Genomic DNA, 17,507 nt, shown 5'->3' with positions numbered 1-17,507 from the left:
TGTGACTGTGACTGCCTAGCCTCTAGTCTACTTTTTCCAATACGAGTATCCCTGATTTTCCTCCAGGAAACTACTACCCCCACCTTTTTGGGGGTGGGATCCACCAACTGGATCAATGTAGGCCTGGTCAGCCCAAACATTCTCTTCTCCTGGCTACCAAGATTGGTTTCAGTAATGGGCACATGACCTCAGTCAGGCAAAGGGACCATATATTACCATTATCTTACCAGTAACCCAGTTACCATAGAATCGACTCCAACTCATAGTGACCCCATTTGTAAAACTGTGCTCCATAGGGGTTTGTAATGGCTACTTTTTCAGAAGTAGATTGATTGCCAAGCCTTTCTTCCAAGATACGTCTGGGTAAACTCGAACCTCCAAACTTTCAGTTAGCAGCTGAGGACATTAATCATCTACTCCCATCCAGAGACCCTTGTTATTAGCTGCCCCTGAGCGGGCTCCTGACTCATGGCAACCCCATGTGCAATGGAACAAAATGTTGCCCCACTCTCATGGGCTGCTGCAAATCAGACCATTGTGCTCCATTGGATTTTCGCTGGTTGATTTTCAGAAGTAGATCATCAGGCCTTAATTCCAAGGTGCTTCTGAGTGGACTGGAACTTCCAACCTTTTGATTAGCCGCTAAGCACATTAACTGTTTGTACCACCCAGGGACTCCTTAAGTATGTCTAAGGTGCCAAAAAATAAAAAAATACTATCAATTTTAATTGTAGGAAGCCATCACTGTTAAGCACATTTCAATTTCAGAGTTGTTAAAATGTGAGGGAAAAAAGAATGTCTAAGAATCTATGACTTGCGGTTACTGTTAGGTTTGGAGAGGGGAAATCTATTAGGGGAAAGATTTCTTTCTACTGGGATCCTTGAGCAGAGGTTACCTAAGCTTGGAGATGACAGAGTCATTAGTGAAGCCAAATCAAGGAAAGAAGACACCAAACACCTGAATTCAGCCCTTCCTGACACGAATATTCATGAGGCAGTAGTTTTCTTTGCCAATGGGACTTAAAGCGGTGACCAGCAGCACTGCATAGAGTGGACTGCCTGCCTGCACCTGTCCTTGCTTAACAGTCATCATGTCAACAGTCCTCCTGAACACAGGCCACATGTGCAGCAGTGCCTGACATTGTCTGACAATTAATTATCAGAAAGGAGGGTGGAAAGAAGGACGTGGGGAAGAGAGAGAGAAGGAAGAAGGGAAGGCGGGAGAGGGAGGAGGAAAAGAAGAGAGGGAGGGAGAAAGGAAAGAAAAAGGAAGAAGGGAGGGAGGGAGGAATGGGGCCTGGGATGGAGGAAGTTGGTCTTAAGTTTTCCAGAACCTGACCACCTAGTCTAAGCTTAGGGCCAGGGATTCTCACTCTTCTGAATGTCATCTTCTGCAAAATGCCAGCTCCCTCTTGGCTGATATGTAAACAGGAGGCATTAATAACATTGCATGCTCCACCCACTCTTTTGAAAAAAGTAGCTAATGCTTGGCACTGTGAAATGTCTCCTGGCTAACAAAGGCCCCTAGAATGTGGGATCAGGGTCAATTGCCTGGAAGAAGATTATAAATTCTTTGCTAATCAGCTCTGGGAAGTGAACTATCAAGTGGTAAACCAATTGTTTGCTAAGCCAGTCCAAAAGTACCCAGGTACACGTGCTGTCCATCTTCACCTGAGAGCAATAAGAGACTGACAGCTGCTGCCTGCTGCTGCCCCACTGCCTGTGGGACTTCAGATGGACCCTGCATTAGGGCTCGACATTTCCTAAGATCTGTATGACACAGTGGTGAAACAGTGGGTCAGACAGACAAGCCAGTCAGAGGTGAGATGTGCAATCTGTCTGCTTGCCAAGAGCATAGGTTTGTGTGCTGAGGATGAAAGCACTATTTACCCAAGTCCAGTGAAATGAGTCTAGCAACTGATTGGTCTGAGAAGAGAATGCACAACAGAAGTGTGGAGGGTATGAATAAACAGGACCGAGTCTGATACTGAGTTCAAGTCCTTTGATAGCTCCCTTTTTCCTGGGCAGTCCCAACCTAGATTTCCAGGTCAGTAACAAGGGAGTGGAGTCCCAGGGTGGTGCAAACAGTTAACATGTTCAGCTGCTACCTGAAAGGTTAGAGGTTCTAGTACACCCAGAGGCCCCACGAAAGAAAAGCCTGGTGACCTATTTCTGAAAAATCAGCCTGCACACATGGAGTCACCATGAGTTATAATTGACTTGATGGCAACAGGTTTAGCTTTTGGTTTGGGTGGTACAAATGATTAATGTGCTCTGCTGATAACCCAAATGTTCAAGTCCAGCCAGAAGTGCCTCAAAAGGTCAAGTGATCTTCTGAAAGATCAGCCATTGAAAACTCTATGGAGCACAGTTGTACTAACACACAAGAGGTCACCATGAATCTGTTACTCGATGGCAACTGGTGTAACAAGGGAGTGTTGGCTACTACCATCTTACCTGATGGAGCTATTTCCCAGACTACTACAAGCACTGCAGTGAGAGGGGTTGTCTGAGGCTGAACTTCAGGAGAGATGCACTAGAAAACCACTTCTCTTCTAGAACCTGACTCTCCACATCCCAGAGGTGCTGAAGAAAGTCTGGCCTGGGCTCTCGGACCTTGCTCATAGCGGGGGCCCTGGAGAGGCTGGCAGGTAGTGTCCTAAGGGCCCCTCAGCCCCAGAGCAACCACAGAGCACGTGGAGCTTCTGACTCCCTTTTGTTTCCTCCCAGAAAGGAGCAGATTTTCCTAAGTGGAAGGTCAAAGAAAAATGTTCATACAATTCTTAGGCTAGAAGGTGCTCCAGAATGAAAAAAACATGGGATAGGGATCCGTAAAGAAATGGAAAAGGCCCAAATCTCAGATATAGAGAGGAGAAAACATGAGCATTGAGACAGGAATCGTGGTTTTTAATATGATAAAAAAAAAAAAAAAAAAAACCAGACCATGTGTATGATGTATTTACGTGTAAGTTATATACACATTTCCAAGATCTGACCATTGAGAGGGCCTAGAAATCATGGCACTTGGTAACAATGAGCACATCGAACACCCAGACCTTGTTCTCTAAACCCCATTCTCCACGGAAGGAAATGAGGTTTCCCTGGAGAAATGGCTGCTTGCAAGGCTAGGTGGAGAAAGTACAAGATGAGCCTTGGATGTGTCACTGTGCCAGAAAGTAAACTCTCAGAGAGGATGGGGACATACCAGAAACACATAGAAGCCACTGCAGAACTCAAACTGGACAATCAGGGGCAATTTGAGTATCAAAATGATAATAGATTTCAACCTATTGATTACATAGGAACCTGTGAGTCTATACTGACAGATCACTTTTAAAAATTAACAAAATTGTCATGGGATTTGTTAATTAGATTGTATTGCATCACTATTAATTTCCTGATTTTGGTGTGTATACTGTGGCTATCCTAGATATCCCTTGTTTTTAGGAGATACATACACACTGAAGTATTTAGGAGTAATGGGTGCACATTGTCTATGGCCTATTCTTGTAAGGAAGGAAGAGTGGATAGATAGATAGATGGCAGAGGGATGAACAGATGATGGATGTATAACGTAGCTGAGGAAGGACAGAGAATGATCAGGCAAATAAGATAACATGTAAACTAGGGAGTCTGGAATTATTAGTTTGGAAATAATCTGCATTTATTTCAAAATTAAAAAGTTAACACATGAAAATAAAAATTGTAAACACTTACAAAGAAATAAAAAGTTCGGTCTCGAGAGATTTTTCTATCAAGATTGCATATCTCCCAGGGTATCACACATCTGAAGGCCTATGAGTGCCTCAAACCTATGGTCTTCAGAAATAAGACTATGTGAGCTTATTTAGAGAAAAAAGCACACTCATTGACTTTAGAATAGTACTGTACTTTATTGACATCAAACAGAACTTGTTTTGTCTTCCACACAATCTATATAACAGTAGCATCACGTAGTAAAAGCACAATGAGGCATATTAAAACATAGCCAGTTCTAAACAGCCTGGATATTTCCTGTCATAGAAAAGAAGTATCCTGCCCATAGACTCACATTAACATACATGGTACATTAATATCAATCTCTGTATCATACACTAGGCCACAGGACGTGGTTTGCATACAGGGTCAAGTTCTGCAACAAACTCATTCTAACAGCATTCAGAAGGCACCATATGGGACATATATAACAAGATATATGAGACTGGATAATCAGAACCTTTCATAGCCATGAGTACAGCTGAGTCCTGGAGCCACCTCAGGGTACACATCCAAAGCAGCCCAGGCTCATTGGCTATAGTCATTTGCAAAGTGGGTCAGCAAACCCCTCAGTGAACCCAAAACAGTATCACTCAAGATGATTAACTACCTTACCAGAAACGAAAGCTGGAAAGAAAATGAATGAGTGAGGTGGTTCATCTAATACTGTTTTCAGTCCAAAACTGAGGTTATAAAGTAAACAAATTTTAAATGACTTTTTGCAGATTTACATATTTGGCTCTAGAGTTCAAAAAACATCTCACATGACGAGAAATGAATAGCAAGGAGACTTGGTTTAAGCATGTGGCCACCGAGAGGACTATTTTGAAGGACAAAACAAATTTGAAAATAAAAGAGCAAGTATGATTACTGTTTTATTTTTAAAATAACCAACCTTTTTCTTTACACTTGTTCTTTACAAATGATACTACCCAATGTTATGAATCTTTAACAGATTTAAAGCAAGAGATGACATCATGTTCATCTATTAAAGATATTTTATAAAACAAGAATTCCACTAAAATTTTCTGGTAACAGACTTTGCTTATAGCTTCTCCTACACCTCTTCTCCCCAATACTGCTGTGCCTCAAGTAACCAGAGATGGCATCTCTCAGTGACAGAGCACATTCAATCTTGCCCATGACTTTGTCACTGAAACCCAACATCAGGGGCCCATTAGGAACAGGAGCACGACGAAATGATTCTGACCCATCATCCCTTCCAACAACGGGCCTGTTGATGAGCAGATGTGTCAACAAGTCAAACGCAATCTAGTCAACTTCATTTGGAGGGTAGCACACCCAAGCAGATGCCTGGCACATTATGGAGACACTGTGCAGTCACCTCCCTCTTGACTGCACTCCAATGCTCTCTCCCAGAATACCACTTATCCAGTGTTTCAGCTAGTCCCTGACAAGGCACACCAGCCAACCAGTGCACTATTGTGCTGTCCCCACAGCAGAACAAAACTATGGGACAAAAGTCCCACACAGATGCCCGAACTCTGTCAGAGGCAGGCTAGGTCTTACTTCTTCGAAGGAGTGTGGATGTAGGGCTGTGGCCAGGTGATCCACCCAGCTGCTGGCCACCCTGGAACTTGAGGCTCTGTAAATTGATGTGGGCCCCATGCTTAAGGAGGACCTCCACCGTCTTTGCATGCCTGCCCTGGGCAGCGAGGTGCAACGCGCTGAGGCCCCGGTCATCAGATAAGTTGATGCTGTCAGCATTGACCAGCTCCTCCACTACCTCTGAGTGTCCCTGGGCAGCAGCCAGGTGGAGAGCCGTCTGACTCAGTGGCCCACGGGCCAGCACGTCAGCCTTCTCCTCCACCAGCAGCTTCACAGTGGCCAGGTGTCCATTCCGGGCAGCCAGGTGCAGGGCTGTGCAGCCCTCTGAGGTCAGTCCCTCCTTCTCAGCACCACGGTGCAGAAGCAACCTTGAGGTGCTTGTGTGGCCCGTCTCAGCGGCTACATGCAGGGGCGTCTGCAAGAGCTGGTTGCAGATGTTGACATTGGAGTGGAGATCAATGAGGATGCGGGCCACACGGTAGTGCCCTCGCTGAGCAGCCAGGTGCAGGGGTGTCCGCCCATCCAGTGTCTGGGCATTCACGCTCACTCCCGGCTGCTTGGCCAGCAGTTTCACAATAGACAAGTGGCCCTGCCAGGCAGCATAGTGCAGTGGGACCCAGGCGTCCTTGCCCTGCAGGCCAGCATCTACTCCACGGCGCAGCAGGATGCGCACAATGCTCTCCTGGCCGTGCTGGCAGGCCACGTGCACAGGTGTGCGGCCCTCGCAGTCTGCCTCATCAACGGAGGCATTCTTTTCCAGCAGAAGACGTGTGCTGGCTTCGTCCCCGTTCTGGGCAGCAAAGTGCAGGGCCGTCCACTGGTCCTCATCTTTGGCATTAACGCTGATCTTGCGGGCCAGTAGCAGCTCCACAATACCACGCACCCTCCGCTCGACGGCCAGATGCAGAGGCGTGGAGCCTTTCCGGTTGGTTAAGTTGGGGTTAGCATTGTTGAGGAGAAGCCACTTGACACACTCCTCCTGGCCAGCCTCCACGGCCAGGTGCAAGAGGCTGGCACTGCCCTCCAAGACAAGGTCTACATCCTGGGGCTGCAGGATTTTCATCAGCCGGCTGGTGTCCCCACATATGATGGCATCCACCAGCTTCTTCTTCTGAATGTCTGTCGTGCCAAGATCTGCAAGGAGAGGAGAGGCACAGGGTCAGCTAAGATGGGTGGCCAGTGATACATCAGTCTCACCTTCAGCTTTTCTGTTGTTCTCATGGGACAGAACCTCTAAGAGAGGTTGAGCAGGGACACCCAAAGATGCATGGCCTCCAGGTGGCTTTTTACTTTTAGTCTCAGATCTTATACTAGTTTTGTGTGTCAACTTGGCTAGGCTATAGCTCCAAGTTATTCAAACAGTGATTTAGGTGTTGCTGCAGAGGTATTTTATAAATGTGATAGACATCAACAATCAGCTGAATCTAAGTAAAATTTAACCTGGATAATGTGGGTGACCTTGATGCAACCAGTTGAAGACCTTAAAGGAAAAAATAAAACACCCTGAAGTTTCCAAGAGAAGGAGACATTCTGTCTCAAAGCTGTAACGTAAAACTCCTACAAGTTTCTCACCTGCCCAAAATATTTCAGACTTCCTCAACCAGGACCTATGTACATGTGTGTGTGTGTGTGTGTGTGTGTGTATGTATTTGTATGTGTTCATGTATACGTGTAAGGAGCTCTGGTGGTGTAGCAGTGAAGGCATTTGACTGATAACCCAAAGGTCAGTGGTTTAAACCCACCAGCCACTCCATGGAAGAAAGATGAGGTAGTCTCCTTCTACAAAGATTTACAGCCTTGGAAACCTAAGAGGGGTTGCTATGAGTCGGATTCAACTCAAGGGCCATGAGTTTGGTTTGGGTATGTATATGTGTATGTGTGTTTACATATACACATATATGCATCTAGATGGATGGATGATCAATAGGTAACTAGCTGGGTAGACAGAAAAGATCTACTGGCTCTGGAGAGCCCTGACTGCTCCGGGTTCCTATCAAGGACACCTTGGGCAGGTCACTTAATGCATTTGAAAATAAAAACTGTTCTACCTGTCCTTGAGTAATGTTTAGATAAAAAATATAAAACTCCCCCAATTGGTGTTTAGAAATGAGTTATTGTTATATTCCTTCATTTTTTTAAAAAAAAAAAAGACAAGGCAGGGACTAACATGATGAGGCCAGTGCTCCAAGAGTTTCACACACACCACCCCCTGCAGAGCTCACTGACAGGCAAAGCTGGTGCCTGCAGCTGGACTGGGATGACTCAGTTCACAGCCCAACCTCTGCCCTGGTGACCCATAAGGAATGTTTTCTAGAAAAATTCTCAAAGGACTGGGAGGAATATTGCCCCAGAATAGGAAGAGCTCTGCTTTAACATACAAATCCTATTACATTGTCTGGAATTCTGAGTTGCACAAAAGAAAACTCCCCTTTCTCACATTTAAACATTCTCAAAAGGATCTAATAGAAAGGTAGAACATGGGTGGTCTTAAGGCAATGGAAACAACCCAATCTAGATCTGATGTTCTAACACTCTCATTCTGAGTTGAGTCAGTGATACCCTCTTCTCTCAAGATGAAGACAAGACGTCAATTAAAAGTTTCAGATCCAAAAAAATTTTCTAGAACATCTTTCTCCAGTGGAAATAGTGGTATTTCTTTCCAGTTTCTCTGATTTAGCCCTCTGAAATTCCTCTTCAGCCTCGCTGTCCAAGACCTACCTCTAGTTAAACCATCCAAACCAGCATTCCCCACCTCTGTTTTTACTGATGTGTTTCCTTAACCTAAAATGTACTCTTTTATCACCAATATTCCACTTCAAAATTCTAGCAAGCCCATGAGATCTGATAAAAGTTCTCCACTCTACAAGGTTTTCCTGATCTACCAAGACAAACAAACTTGCTCTCCTCCTGAAGTCCAATCTGTGGGAGACCATTGGGCCCTCACCCATCCACACATCATGGCCGGAGTGTCTGTATTTTCCTAATGGGGCTGCAGCACATCTTGTCCCCACAGTTAGCACAGAAGAAACTAAAATACTCACCAACCCTAACTGTAGGAGTAGAAGTTGTTGTTAGCGGCTATCGAGTGGGCCCCCAATCATGGCAACCCCATACACAGTGGGATTGAACCTGTTGTCATCCATAGGGTTTTCACTGGGTGAGTTTTTGGAAGTAAAACCCTAGGTCTTTCTTCCTCTTCAGTTTTAGTCTGGAAGCGCCACTGAAACCTGTTCAGCAGCACAGCAACACCTAAGCCTTCAATGATAGACAGGTGGTGACTGCAGCTCATGAGGTGAATTGGCTGGGAAATAAACCCAAGTCTTGCACTGAAGGGGAAAATTGTACCACTGAACCACCATTGTCCCCAAGGGCCAGGGACAGGAAAAAAGCACTGTTTAAAAAGAAAATCTATGCAAATTAACATAAAAAGATAAGATCAGCTAACCAAAGGGGATCCCGCCATAACTGTGACCAGGGTATTTTAAACTCTGAGGACAACTAATCTATCAAAATGCACAGTAAGTAAGTGAATGGGTAGCCTAGGAATAAGAAAGAATAAGAGTATTTAGGCAGCATTGCCCACAAAAGAGAGTGGAGGGTGTCATCTACCTGAGGAATATCCCATGGTAAGGTGAGGGGCTCCATTTATCCACTGACTGACTCACAAGATCAGATTCTTCAATCCACAAACCTGAGGCCAGACTCTGCACCTGATCTGGTGAGACCCTACTGTACAGCCAAGTGGCTTGGTCTGTTACTCTTATTCTCTGCCATCCAAGAGGGCAGCTTAGCCAGTGCCCACCTCCAGATTTGTGCTCAATGAACTGACCAATGCACTGACACTCAATATCAATTACTGAAGGGATAGAGCATTATGGTCAGTTCAAGAATTTGGACACCTAATTCTTTTTAGTTGTCACTGACTCCCACACCCCCTGTCCCTCCTCTAACCCCATGAGTAAGCTCATTAGTTCTCAGGACACAAAGGTGTTCTCTGCTCACCGCCTGTTGAAGGCTCACGCTCGAAAGACAAGGACAGCGACCCTCTGGATGAGAAGGCGGAATCAACGGAAGAGACCCCTGAAAGCCTTTTGTCACTGCTTGATGAGGGGAGTTTGGATTCTGAGGAGCTGCGGCTGAGCTCTTCTGGGCCTTCGATGGTCTGAGAAATTCCAGAGTCCAGCTGTGATAGCAGCTCCGAAAGGCTGTAGTCATTATCAAATGTTGGGGCTGAGGCGCGCTTGAGGGGCGTGGACACAGGTACCACCTGCAAGGGATGGAGAGAGGGAAACGCATGAAGACACCACCACCTCTTGCCCACTCAGGACACAGATACGGAAAAGTATGGAGAACTAGAGGCAGGAGGGTGAGTGTTGTGGGAATTGTCTCTCTTCAGAATCACAAACAGTTAAGGACTCCACTACTAGCCAAAAGGTTAGTGGTGCAAACCCACCCAGAGGTGCCTTGAGAGACAGTACTACATTGCATACTTGGGGTCTTAAGAAGCTAGCATCCACTCCATGGCAACGAACAGCAATAATACTTGTGGACATAATCCCATTTGGGAATAGGGTTTTATTTGTTTTGTTAATGAGATCTGTCCTATCAGTATAGGGAGTATTTTAAACCAATCACTTTTGAGACAAGCAAGGAAGCACAGATGGGGGAGGACAGATACCAAACCACAGGAAGATCACTGAGGAACTGAGGAACAGCAGCTAAGAAGAAACAGGGGCCTTCCCCCAGAGCCAATAGAGAGCAAGCCTTCCCCTAGAGCCAGTGTCATGAATTTGGACTCTTAGCCTCCTAAACTGTGAGAAAATAAATTTCTGTAGTATTTCTGTTACAGCAAAAATGGGAAACAAAGACAGTGAGCCAGAGGAAGAAGAAAACACCATCACTGGCCAGTAAGCAAGGCAGAGAATTCAATCATTGGTAACCATACACACACACCTCTGGGGACACCAAGGCTTAGAGTTGCAAAGACATCAGGCTACCCCAACTCATGGAGATCCCATGCACAGTGGAACAGAGCTCTGTCTAGTCCTATACCCTTCCCATGATCGGTTGGGAATCAGATGGTTGTGATTCATAGGGTTTTCACTGGCTAATTTTTGGAAGTAGAGCACACCAGGCCTTTCTTCCTAGTCCATGCTAGTCTGGAAGCTGGGCTAAAACCAGTTCAGCATCATAGCGATACACAGCCTCCACTGACAGATGGGTGGTTGCTGTGCATGAGGTGTACTGTCTGGGAATCAAACCTGGGCGATGAGAATTCTACCACTAAACCACCACTGCTCCCTTCAACTCTTACAAATCTGGCTTAGGGGCTGAGTGTGGACACTGGCATGGGCAACATGGCTGTATAATCCAATGTATACTGATGGGTTGCAAGGTCAGCAGATTTCTGGTGAGTCATTAGAATTTGTCTATGATACATGATTCTTCCCTGATTCATTCCCACTTGCTTCCAAGTCCTTCTTCTTTTTGGGAACCAGGGACACTCAAGAGGCTGATCTTCTCTTACTTTGTTGCTTTCTATACTGAGTCACACATGTTGATCGCCTTTTTTTTTCTTATCAGGGGCCAGATCTGTTTGTGGTTGCTTCCTTGCTACCTTTGCTCCTTGATGTTCACATGCATACACACACGCCCCTTTATGTTCAGACACTGGGTGTGTCATAAAGGTTACTTATCTCCCAACCTTACACTTACAGCCTGGAATAAACTGCCTAATACCAGATAACACACTACAAGGCTTGTTAATTAGTTTTTACTTTACAATTCTTATTATTTCAAAATATACTTACAGAGTACTAGCATTTGGATGTTCTCATTGCATCTTAAATAACCTACGTGATGCTCAATAATGGAACCACCATCTATGAGAACTTCAAAAGAGGCCAGATACCGAAACCAGGGGTGCAAAGACACCCAGAACACTGCAACCCACACTGCATTGCCCCAACTGGGCCTAGCATCTGGTGAAGGTGTTCCATTCCCTGTGGTTCAAAGAGCATCCAGCGTGTGGCTATTTAATATCTAACGTGACCCACACAGTTAATGCGTAACTATATGAGTGGGAGGTGGGGCATGAGTGAGGAGTCCTATGGATGGCTGGGGGGATGTGCACCCTGTACTGAGCATAGACCACTTCATGGGCTCAGTAATGCAGCCATCCTCAGAAGAGAGGAAGCGTACCCAGGCTCACAGGGGAATCCTTCACACCATCAGAATGATTTGCAGAACAGACAAGAGTCATGCCAGGAAGATTCAGGCATGAAGCCAACGAAAAAAAATACAAATGATACCTCCAAGAAGGTTGGAATTACCTCGCTCTTGGGCTCCGGGGGACTTTTCACATCTAGATCTTGAGTTGTTTCTTTCACTTCATCATCAGGCTTTTCACACAAGTCCTCAGTTTCAGAAGTAATTTCTTTGGGGGAAAAAACAGAAAAAGGGCATGTCATTCAGATAATCACTTCCACGAGTATTCTACTTCCACATCTAACTACAGAGACAGAGTGGCAACAGCCCCAAGCTTTGGCACCACAGAGGATGAGCACAGTGGGCCCCATGGATTTCTCATGCAGCCTGCCCAGAGCCGGGCTCACCAGGCAACCCCAGGGGTCTCCACGTACCAGTTGCCAGGCACACTGGGGTCTCCTACTAGCAGCTCTGCAGGCTCTCACCAGACTTAAAGTAGGAGTCATTCTTTTTAAGGAGCCTTTCTCGAGGAAAGACTCACCTGCTAAGTATGTGAGGGTATGTGGCTCTCAGGTGGCCAAACTGCCCACACCTGGGTATAAGGCCTTTACCTCATCCATGTTGTTATCCCGCTGTGTGTTTTAAATGCGATGATCAATTTAATCAGGCTACTTTCCTAACCAAATGGCACATCTGGTCAAAGGAAACAAGACCCAAAGCAAAGTGTGCCAGAAACCCTCAGGCCACCTGTCCCGTCAGTCTCTAAAAGACACATTGCTGTATTTGGACATGCAATGTACAGGCTCTTCAAGCAGCAACCCAGCCCTGGGCTGGGAGTGAGCTGGGCAGTGGGAGTTGCCTGCAGCGCTGGTCACTCACATCCTCTCTGTGAGTTTCAGGGCCACAGACAGAATGTGACCCACCTGTTGGTTCAGGGCTTGTCTTGGTCCGCCTGTCTCTTTGCATACTGACCCAAGTCTGCTGCTGTCCTCTGACCCTAACCTCATGGCAGAAACTCTTTCTTCCACAATGCTAGCAAAGCAACAACACTGTGTGGGAAGCCTGATAATGGGGTCCTCTTCAAGTGCAGGCAGGAGGCTAGCTGGTAGTGTCCACTCACCTTGGAAGGTGGGCCGTGCGCGTGGGTCATCCTGCCAGCACCGCTGCATGAGGCGGATCAAGTTGCTGCAGGCCCGGGGTCGGGGTCTGCAGACTGGTGGCAGCTCAGGGCGGTGACCCTTCACCACCTTCACCATGATGTGCAGGATGTTCTTCTCATCTGCAAAGGAGAGGCGCACAAGTCACAACAGCTCTGGGAGCTGGGGGACGGGGTGCTTATCTGCAGGAGGAAGCAGGGACCGTGGGAAAGCACCTAGGGGCACACCAGTGCCGTCACCTGCTGTCCAGAGGCTCGTCACCTGGGAAACCATGTTTAACTTCACAAGGCACACAGCCCTCTTTAGCCCTTGCTCTTACTGGGCACACATGTTCTTATACTATTTTTCAAGGGCTATGATTTACCAAATGGAATCAGGGTGCTATATCACAGAGTTGATCTTCCTGGGCCTCTAACTCAAAGAGAAAGCAGCTTCAAAGGAGGAAAATATCTGACAAGGCATGTTCCCAAGTGGCCCATGCCTGCCCGAGGAAGTCAAACACATAAATCACAGTGTCTGCTGTGTCCAACACCCTACAGACCCAAGTCTCCCTAAAATGGTAAAAAAAATCTTCCTGAATTCCAATGCCTATTGCAAATCACAGGCCCCCACTAGCGTCCAGTGAGCCAGCCCCAAGATGCTAACCTTAATCAGTGAGTGGGTAGGACCCACACTGGCTTTATTACTGAGGGACAGAGGATGAGGTTCTACTTCAACTGGGATAGGCTCAGGGGGACCCTCACTGGGCCAGTTTTCTCTGCTCAACCTCAAACCACGCTGTCCATCAAGCCCAACTCCCCATGGGAAGGGAACTCTTTGGAGAGACAAGTCGACATGTATCAGCAGGTATAGAAAATTGGTCCAAAGTCACCAAGAGCTGACAAATCCTACACTGAAGTTTTGTTCTACCTTCCCGTTAAATCTTGTGCAACTGCAATTTTAAGTATCTACACATTTTTGCCTGAGTCTTCCAAAACGCAACAGGTCCTCTAGAAGAAATGAAACTAGACACGTGGAATATTCTCTGCTGCTCAACATGACCTGCTCTGAAAAATCTCATGAGACACCTTTGACTTCTGCACCTTTAACTCCATTATCTACTAAGCAGTAAAATGTGAGGTCCTCACTCTCGACTTTTTACACTACATACCTGGCTTCACATGTCACTTCTATCAGATAACTGTTATCTCAGAGTGGCATGCTGCCAAGTTAAAAAAAAAAAAATCAGATCATAGGCCTCAGGGGAGGGAAGAAAGGATAGCAAGTGGTAAGACAATGCAGAAACAGCCTTGTTAGAAAAAGGGGCATTAGAATATCTCATTCTTTCCACTGCAGTAAAGAAAATCCCAAGATATGCTAAGTTATGAGATACTCTGCACTTCTCTTTCTGCCCAGGACTAACTTTAAATAGATTCCTAGTCTATGACTATACCAATAGTCATGAAGAAAGTATAGGAACAGGCAACATTTCTTTCTGCTATACATAAGAACACCATAAGTTGGAGCCCACTTGACAACAATGAGCAACAACAACAGTATGTGGTTGACAACCAGCAAGCTCACTCCCCAGACCTATGGGCCACATATTCACTCTGATCTGTACTTTCAGATACCTTTGGTCACACTTAAAATTACTATGGGAGCCCTGGTAGCGTAGTGCCTAAGGCACCTGACTGCTAACCTGAAGGCTGGTGGTTCACACCTACCAGCCACTCCTCGGAAGGAAGGTTGGGCAATCTACTTTCATAGTGATACCACCTAGAAAATCCAAGGAGGGGTCACTATGAGTTGGATCCGACTCCACAGCAGTGTGTGCGTGTGTGTGTGTGTGTGTGTGAAAAATACTACAATTGTGATTGCACAAGATTTAATGGGAAGTGGAACAAAACATCAGTGTAGGATCTGGCAGCTGTTGGTAACTTTGGGCCAATTTTCCACACCTTCTGATAGCATCTGCCTGCCTCCCCAAGAAATCCCTTCCCATGGGGCGTGTTGGGAACAGGGTGGGGTTAGGGGGAGGCACGCTGTGGGGAACATGAAGCTTGAGTCCAGAAATGCTTATAGAAGAAAAGGTCATCTTTCTCCAATGAAGCTAAAAAGATACTCAACTTTTACAATGAACTAAGTCAAAGTACTAAATTGCTAAAGGAAAACTACTCTATGGTAACAGAATTAGAATAGTGGTTGCCTGGAAGAGGAGGAAGGAATTATTAGAGATTTCCAGTTGGGTGGTGGTGACCTGGTGTATACATTTATCAAAATAAAGAAAACCCTTCAGATCTGCGCCCTTTCCTATAGGTATATTATACCACAGGAACGTTTTGGTTGCAGGGGGTGGTCTCCCTGCAGACTGCCAGGCAGCGTGAAATAGCCCAGCCCCAGGGTGGCTGAGCTAGCCTCAAGAACAGGGCAGCACACACGGCAGGTGTGCACAGGATGGAGCACAGGCACTGCCAATGGTCCCATTAGTTCCAGAGAAACAAATGCACTTTGAGAGAAATACACTTACCTGCAAATGGTTTCTTCTGTGTAAGCACCCCCCAGAGGACGATGGCAAAGCTGGAAGAAAAACCAGGCATGTTGAGTGTCCCAGATCCCCAAACAGAGAACAAAGCTCTCACACACAGCAGTGAGCAGGGAGAAAACTACCCCAAAGGTTTTAAATAGAGAGATGGCACCAAGATATTTCTCATGAATTTTTTAAAAGGAAAAAGCTCTTCTCACAGAACACGCCATGTTGCTATAGCAGACGTAGCCTTGCCAAACAAGCTGCAAGTCTCTGTGTAGGCTGAAGGATTCCAAAGGGGATTCCAATCTGTGACAGAACCCCAGGTTCTTAGAAGCATGGCCAACATCTGCTCCATTTCCCCCACCACATTCTTGTAAGCACTGAGCACATGTTAGGTACTCAAACATTTGCTGAATAAATGGATGGATGAATGATGGGCAATTCATATCCCTTTCTCCCCTCTGTTACAACTTGATTTCCTAAAGACACAGATCACAAGGCACCCGGCTGCAGCTCTCAGCTCTGTGAGAGACTTGCTTACTGAGATTTCATCTGAGGGGTGATAAAGGAAATTCACAGGAAACATTAGGCAGGAAACCAGCTGAATGCACCAGAGTCCTATCATGGCTATTAGAGAGTACATATATTTAATAACTACTCTGGGTAGACCAAGGAATTCTGGTGGTATAGTGGTTAAAACATTTGACTGCTAACCAGGATTTCAGTAGTTCAAACCCACCAGCTCCATGAAGAAAGATGGGGCAATCTGCTTCTGTAAAGATTTACAGCCTTGGAAACCCAATAAGGGTTGCTATGTGTCGGAATTGACTTGTAGACAGTGACTTTTGAGTTCTAGGTAGACCAAAACAAGAGCTTAATTGATAACTAAGAAAACCTGATAACCCAGGGTCCAAAAATCAAGCCACTGCGTACAGACTATTCAAGAGTAACTGTTTGTGAGAAGCAAGAATTCTCCTTTTAAAACACAAACTCATAAGTTCAAAAGTTTAAGTCTCAACTCTAAAATAAATGAGAGACTCCCTTTATTTTCCCCAAACTCTACAAGCCAGGGCTAGTCCCCATAGTGCCCTTCTCTGGCAGACACTCAGCTTAGCACCTGGACAATGGTGACTGCCAAACCAGTTGGCTGGGACTCGGGCAGATGGCAATGACAACTAGGCAGAAGCCCAAGTGACTCAGGGCTTAGGGTCAGAGTCTCAATGGGTAAGAGGAGAACCACAATGAGGGCTTAAGTGCAAGCTTGCTCTCTCCTCCCTCTTTTCTTCTCCAAAAAGTCTAAGTGATTAAGACCTTTATAATTTGCAAAAGAATGGGAGCAAATGACTTGGGGATTATTCTTTAGGTACATAATTCCCACTGACTTTAGATTTTGGACAGCCTTTAAGGTGTCTACACTCCCATGCCAAGAGTAAGTAAGAAAGCTATGAAGGTGAGCTGCTCGGCCTAGGAAGACTGGCCAAATCCACACGAATCCACCCTCAGGAGACGTGTGCGTGCACACATGCACACACAGGCACTTAAAGCACCAGATCTTTCCAATAGACAAGCAATAAAATCCACATTTCATAAAAACATCAAAGCTTTGACACTGTGGGAGCTGGTCAGTCCGGTTAAATAACTGGCCTTGATGGGGGCACTCCCATCACTGGCATGCACCCTCCACCCTCTGAGCCAGACAGCACTCCCAGGAGAGAGATGTCCCTTATATCCCTGGAGTAGCCTGTACCCTCCAGCTAAGAACATCCCAAACCCAACAAGTTCATATCCCTTCATCTGGACCGAACCCTATCCTTGACAGGCACAGAGAGCAAGTCCAGATGTGCTGTCCAGAGTGTGAGCAATTGAACTCCCAGTTTGCCTAGGATGGGGGACAGAAGGCAGAATTCTCACCCACCTGTATACATCATGCTTGGTGTCAAAGAGTCGGCTCTTCTCACGGATGCGCTCTGGAGGGAGGTACGCAATGGTGCCAAACAGCCCATCCATGCTGAGGTCATGTGAGTGGGACAGCCCATTGCACTTGGCAAGCCCAAAGTCAGAAATCTGCAAACAAGTAGCAGAAACAGAATGTTACCCTTTGTCTGCTGCCATAAAATGAGCTGGGGTTGACTGACATTTGGCTAATCAGTTGCCATTATGTTGATGCCAACTCACAGCAATCCCGTGTATGTGGGTTCTACCAGGTTTTCAATGGCTGACTTTTTTGGGAAGCAGGTTGCCAACGCTTTCCTCCAAGGCTCCTCTGGGTGGACTCAAACCTTCAACTTTTCACTTAACCATCTGTGCCA

At 46.1% G+C, this 17,507-nt stretch overlaps 1 protein-coding gene across 1 annotated transcript in view; it reads right to left on the bottom strand.

Annotated features, from left to right (window-relative positions):
* Window positions 1-5,275: 5,275 nt before the first annotated feature.
* RIPK4 (receptor interacting serine/threonine kinase 4) overlaps window positions 5,276-17,507 on the bottom strand; it is a 30,734-nt gene continuing 18,502 nt past the window's right edge. Inside the window, exons 3-8 of the mRNA XM_007947283.1 lie at window positions 17,114-17,262; window positions 15,199-15,248; window positions 12,653-12,811; window positions 11,658-11,761; window positions 9,328-9,592; window positions 5,276-6,459 (exon numbers count right to left, since the gene is read on the bottom strand). Of these exons, the coding sequence (XP_007945474.1) occupies window positions 5,276-6,459; window positions 9,328-9,592; window positions 11,658-11,761; window positions 12,653-12,811; window positions 15,199-15,248; window positions 17,114-17,262 (1,911 nt within the window). The remainder of the gene's footprint in view (window positions 6,460-9,327; window positions 9,593-11,657; window positions 11,762-12,652; window positions 12,812-15,198; window positions 15,249-17,113; window positions 17,263-17,507) is intronic.

Source organism: Orycteropus afer, unplaced genomic scaffold (assembly GCF_000298275.1).
Source record: "Orycteropus afer afer isolate SDZICR_OR568_19922 unplaced genomic scaffold, OryAfe1.0 scaffold00179, whole genome shotgun sequence".
NCBI classification, from domain to species: Eukaryota; Metazoa; Chordata; class Mammalia; order Tubulidentata; family Orycteropodidae; genus Orycteropus; species Orycteropus afer.
Note: the sequence above shows the minus strand (reverse complement) of the source record. Positions and strands in the feature narration are given on the sequence as shown.